The sequence below is a fragment of the Chlorocebus sabaeus genome, chromosome 8 (genome assembly GCF_047675955.1).
Source record: "Chlorocebus sabaeus isolate Y175 chromosome 8, mChlSab1.0.hap1, whole genome shotgun sequence".
Lineage (NCBI taxonomy): Eukaryota > Metazoa > Chordata > Mammalia > Primates > Cercopithecidae > Chlorocebus > Chlorocebus sabaeus.
In genome coordinates, this window is record NC_132911.1 from 28,355,539 (window position 1) to 28,361,538 (window position 6,000).

At 51.4% G+C, this 6,000-nt stretch overlaps 1 protein-coding gene across 5 annotated transcripts in view; it reads left to right on the forward strand.

The window, feature by feature from the left end:
- Positions 1 to 6,000, forward strand: part of EXTL3 (exostosin like glycosyltransferase 3) — a 136,706-nt gene extending 130,706 nt beyond the window's left edge. For 3 of the 5 annotated variants that reach the window (XM_007962056.3, XM_007962055.3, XM_007962057.3), the window contains one exon: positions 16 to 3,072. In XM_007962056.3, the coding sequence (XP_007960247.3) occupies positions 16 to 225 (210 nt within the window). In that variant the 3' untranslated portion in view covers positions 226 to 3,072. Of the gene's footprint in view, positions 1 to 15; positions 3,073 to 3,104 lie in introns of those variants that run through there. The other 2 variants (XM_073018021.1, XM_037983831.2) reach the window with 2 other exon arrangements.

Genomic DNA, 6,000 nt, shown 5'->3' on the forward strand with positions numbered 1-6,000 from the left:
CTCTTCCATTTCCAGGTGACCTCACGGTGGACGTTCCGATGCCCAGGATGCCCTCAGGCCCTGTCGCACGATGACTCCCACTTCCACGAGCGGCACAAGTGCATCAACTTCTTTGTGAAGGTGTACGGCTACATGCCCCTCCTGTACACGCAGTTCAGGGTGGACTCCGTGCTCTTCAAGACACGCCTGCCTCATGACAAGACCAAGTGCTTCAAGTTCATCTAGGGGCAGCGCAAGGTCTGGGGAAGAGGATGGGCAGAGGGAGGAAGATGGCTCCCAAGGTTCCTAGGCATTGCAGGACCTTGGGGACATCTGCTGGGTGGGTGGCCCAGACCCTCTGCTGGGAGGGGCAGCATGAAGAGTGGAAGGAAACCGCTGCCTTTATCTTGAAGTCGGCCACACTGGGCCTGGAGCCCTGGGCGGAGGCCCCGGGGTTCCCCACACAGGGCACTGACTGATAGCTTACACTGAGGACCGTGGAGACTCTGCAGAGTCACTCACACCATTCATACGCCCAGGACAGCTAGTTTGTGGTTTTTAAATTCAGTAACAACTATTATGATTATTTAAAAAGAGAAAGTTTCAGATTTGCCATTCACGGCTTATTTATATATATGTGTGTGTATATAAATATATGCACACACACTCGCATACATATATATTTTTGGCTGGGGGAGTGTGAGTTTTGCCTCTCTAAGGGAGGGACCGCGCAGACTCCTTTGTTCTGTATTCTGGCACAGATGGGTCCTGGCCTTGTGTCACTGGCTTATACTTAAAGATCATCTCCCATCCTCCCCAGCGCCATCTGTGTGCAGAAACCAGAAAGGGATGAACTTGGCCCTCTTACGGGCCTGGACGAGATAAGACCTGTGGGTCTCTTCCATACCCTTTCTGTTGCCAGTCGGCAACCTGTAACTCCCATTCTCTTCCCAGTGAATCCCTGGGAGCGCCTGACCCTGGTGGGCTGCTCAGCTTCCTGCTGCTGGGGCCAGTGATTTTTGAGGATTTATCTTTGGGCCAGGCTTGCCTCAGTACTTATCCCTGCTCTCCCATTTCTCCCTTGTTTGAGAGAGAATGAGGAAGCAAAGAGTGAGAAAGAATAGGGCCTGAAGATGCTACTCCCAGATGGCTCTTTCTGTCTTGTTCTTTTGTTGAAACATACGTGCTGTGGGCCTCAGGCTTTTCTGAAGTGCTGTCTCTTGGATTGGACAGGAAATCAGCAGGGTGCACGTCTGCTGTGGTCTGAAGTGGTTTGCAGGTCAGCCTCCTCTCCCTGGTGTAGAGCAAGCCAGTGTCCTTCGAGGACCCCACCCGGCTGGCCGGGAAGTTTTACAGCAAGGCGCCTGCCTTGGGATAATTCCTTGGTGAAATTCACCTTCCCCCTGCCTCTGTCTGGAGCCCCATCCTGTGTTATCTGTGGTTTTTGGACCCCTAATGTCAGCTTGGCTGTAGGACCCCCTGAGGTTTGGTATGTGCTAGAACAATGGGAGGCCGTGATTTGCTGTGTAAGCTCACATCCAGCCTTCGAATCTTAACAGGCATTCACAGCCCGAGTTACCCCTTTCCACTCCCTGCTTAGGATTCTGTTCCCTGGGCTGAAAGTGAAATAAGCTAATTTTTTGGGTCGTAGTGGCAGTAGGGGAACCTAGGAGGGTGTGAGTGGAATTGGTCAGGGATTTAGCCCATGAAATCTGTTTCTTGAACCCTACTTTCTTGAAGTGGAGTTGACTCGAAGGTTTCTAGCAACTGAACAAAAGCTCAGGTCTGTCCTGGTCATGCACATGCCTTAAGCCAGTTCCGTCTTCCCTAGACCTTGGCATCCTGTGCTTCTACTTCTCGGAATACGTTCTCCTCTGACCTGCCTGTACCACACGGGTCTTCTTCAAGTATTGTTTTGAAGCTGGGCTCTTTTGGTAGCTCCCACCCACCTGTAGGGCTAGCTCGGCTTAAGGGAACGCTCCCCATTGGCAAACCGGACCTGGCTACTGCCAGGACTGTGTTTCCAGAGGTTCCCCCTGGCAACAGCCCGTAGCTCCCCCCGCTGAGGCAGCGACCTAGGAAGTGTGGTTTTGTTCCCAGCAGTCGGGGGTCGGATGCTCTGCCTCAGAACTTTCTAGTTGCGCCCTCCCTGACTCTTGACTTGTATTCCTTTTAGCAGTAGCCTTCTTCCCTCGGGGAGCCAAAGAGTGTGGTGTGTGGCGCTATATTGTGGCTGCTATTTTATCTGGTTTATTTTAATGTGAGGAACTCATATACTGACTTTAGTGGGACTCGGTGAGCCGGGGCCGTCTGTGTGGTGGGACCCCCTTTAGAGGGACTTGGTGAGCAAAGGTCGTCTGCATGGTGGGGTCAGGGGCCTGTCCCTTTAGTAGAGCCAGGTTGTCGGGCCCCGAACGTCACTGGTGGATCCAAGAAGGGCTGAGTGGTCTGACACCAAAACGTGCCGCACGGAGGGCTGTGGTGCCGGTGCTTCCAGCAAGGACAGCCCTCCTTGACCCTGAAAGGAACACTGGCTTGAAGGACTGCAGACAGGTTCGGAGGGGCACGCCCTCCTCGGCGAGAGGCAGCAAGGCGGTCGCGGTGTCACTGGTCAGGTGCATCTCACCATGGCAAAGCCGCTGACCTGTGACTCATGCAAGACGGGAAAGTAGCACCACAGACGCCGGGTCTCCTTGGCTGTCTGTGAGCCGCCCGTGGCCCCCTCGTCCTGGCCCGCAGGGTGCAGGACCTTCCTCGTTCTCTGGGTGGCCGGCTTGCTGCTCCGGTTTGGGCTGTCCTACTTTAATGCCATCCCAGGGCTCCGCAGGCCGCTGTGAGCGCTGGCTCCCTGGGCAGTGCTCCTCCGTGTGGACGGTGCCTCGGGCCAGGGCTCACCAGCTGGGGTCCTGTCCAGAAGGATGGGATCTTTCTGGGAGCTGCGCCGGACCGAGTGGGGAGCTCCTAGTTTGGAGGGGGGAAGCTTTGATATCCATGCCACGTCCATCCACCCCACCCCTTTTCGTCACGAGCACAATGGTCTTACATTGGATTTTTGTAAAAAAAAGATAAAAATAAATGGAGACTTTAACTCAAGCAGCTTGGAGTTCTTTTGTGGTTTTCCTCAGCAGGTATGGAAGAGTGACCTGAGAGAAGGCACCTGCTTGATTGCTTGATTCCAGGTCGCCACCTGCGTACGCCAGCTGGGCCCGCTCGCAGAAGAAGACAGGAGGCAGCGTGACCAGGCCCTGGTGTGGGCTGTGGACCAGAGATGGGTGAACAGACTCACATTCATGCGGGCAGCCTTGCCTGCGCCCGGTTCCAGGGCAAGTCATTTTGACTAAACAGGAACTTAGGGGCTATTGAGGTGCTTTAAGCAGGATGTGGAAGGGCATGTGGCCCATATATGCAAAGTTAATTTTTTCACGGGAATTTAAAAGCGTGTGTGTATATGGAGTGGTTGTGGGGAGCTGTGTGTGCCTGTGATCCCAGGAGGCGAGGCCTCACTGTGAATGGCTCAGTTTGGTCCATAGGTCATGCCCCTGACCTACAGGGCACTAAGACACCTGTACCTGCACCGAGCTGGCGCTCCCTGACTGCACAGCCCCTTCCTGTTGGTGCCCACAGGCCTAGAACTTGTGCTTGGCTGTGGGATCAGAGGCTTCCTCAGGAGAGGGCACTGAGCTGTGGGCTTCGGGGAGAAGGATGGAGAAGGGAAAGGGGGTAAAGGCGAGGGCTCCTCTCCTGGGCTCTGCAGGTGGCATTTTCGGTCACACTGACAGTCCTAAGAATGGGTGAGACCTAACGGTCAGTGTCCCTCCTCAAGTGGGGTTCACGACTGATCAGGCAGGTTTGCAGCAGCTGGTGGGTGAGATGTCATCTAGGGGCATTCCTCTTTGGGTCTGGAGTTTTGGCTGTCAAGCTCCTATTCTTCCAGCCATCCGTCTCCATGTTACGATTGTTCTGGGACCGGAGAGACTTGAGAAGGTAGCATGAGGCTGTAGAAAATGCATCTTCCTATATACACAGAGATACGATGTCTGCTTTGAGTCTCTACCTGTCGAGTTGTGGCTTGGACTTATGGTCACCCAAGGTGGTGAATGTGAGCTGGACTTATGGTCACCCAAGGTGGTGACTGTGAGCTGGACTTATGGTCACCCAAGGTGGTGAATGTGAGCTGTTGATGGGATCGTCACTGAAGTGGAAGGCTCCACAAGGTTTACAAAAATGTGTGAAGAAGAATGTTGATGGCGGGGTGTGGTGCCTAACGTCTTAATCTCAGCATTTGGGGAGGCAGAAGTGGGAGGATCACCTGAGGCCAGTTCAAGACCAGTCTGGGCAACATAGCAAGACCCCTATCTCTACAAAAAAAATTAAAAATAGAATGTTATGAAGATACCGACAAGAAGAAAGGAGAACGTAGCGGGTCAAGGTCTGGATCCTAGAACAGCCTGGGTGCAGATCCTGGGCTGCCCATCACACTGGTGGAGAGCAAGTGATCTCTTCATATTTTAGGCTCTCATCCCACCAGACGATGGCAAAAGTTGCGCCCATCTCCTAAGCATATGTTAAAAGTTAAATAACATAATATGTGTAGAGTCCACTGTTTGACACAATAAAAATGAACTATTACTGGAGTAAAATACTGTCCACTTATTCATGGCTGTTTCTGCCTTCCACTAGGTTTGAGCACCAGCGCCTGGCTGTGTGCCCTGCCCACCTCCTATTAGAGCCCCCATGCTCTGTCGCCTCACCATGCTGTGTGCTGGCCACTGCTCTGCCTCCCACACCGGACTGCAGCCTCTTGAGAACACGGCACACAACAGGAGTTCCATAGTTTTCTCATGAATTGAATGCTTTGACAGACTGAAGAGGGCCACTTAGAAATCACAGCTTAGGCAAACTGTTTTACCTTTCTTCATCTGTCTTCATGTTTATGAAAGAGTACAGGCTGGGCATAGTGGCTCACGCCTGTAATCCCAGCACTTGGGGAGGCCAAGGCGGGTGGATCACCTGAGGTCAGGAGTTGGAGACCAGCCTGGCCAAAATGGCGAAACCCCATCTCTACTAAAAATACAAAAATTAGCCAGGGGTGGGGGCACGTGCCTGTAGTCCCAGCTACTCAGGAGGCTGAGGCAGGAGAATTGCTTGAACCTGGGAGGTGGGGGTTGCAGCGAGCTGAGATTGCGCCATTGCACTCCAGCCTGGGCAACAAGAAACTGTGTCTCATAAAAATAAGAAATAAAGTAAAGTACAACTGCTGGTCCTGTTGTAGGACTGTCATGTTAGCATTTAAACGACTTAAATTCTATTGATTTAAACGATTGGTCCCACATTTCAAACATACAGCAATGTTGAAATCATTTCTGGGGTAGAAATGTATATGTCTGTCATTTTACTGGACCTGCCTTGGAGCGTCCTATCTTCCCATGCTCTGTCCCTTCATCCATTCCTTCATTCATCCTTTCACGGTGCACTGGGTGCATTTCTGAGTAAACTGGTAACATTGATGCATTTCCTTCGTGGGCATACAACTTAATTATAGGGCAGTATTTGTGTTTTTAATGTAAAATTTATGTTAAACTTACACACATCTTAAGTGTGCACTCTTTTGAGTTCTGACAAACGCACATGCCTGTGTAACCCAGACCTCTCTCAAGATACGGAACACTACCATCAACCCAGAAAGTCCCCTCATGCTCCTTCCTCCTAGTCAGTCCCCACATCCTCCATCCCCAGACATAGCCGATGCTGATCGTTTTTTCACTTTGGATTAGTTTTCCATATTCTAGAATTTCATATAAATGGTGTCCTACAATTTCTACTGTTGTGTTTGTCTTCTACACACCCAGCATAACATTTTGGAGAGGCATCCATCATTGCTGCATAGATGGGTGATTAGTTACTTTTCATTGCTTAGTATTCCCTTGTATGAATCGAATACAATCTGTCCATTCTATTGTATAGGTGCTGGGGCTGTTTCCAGTTTTTGGATATTACGAATAAAGTTTCTCTGAACATTCA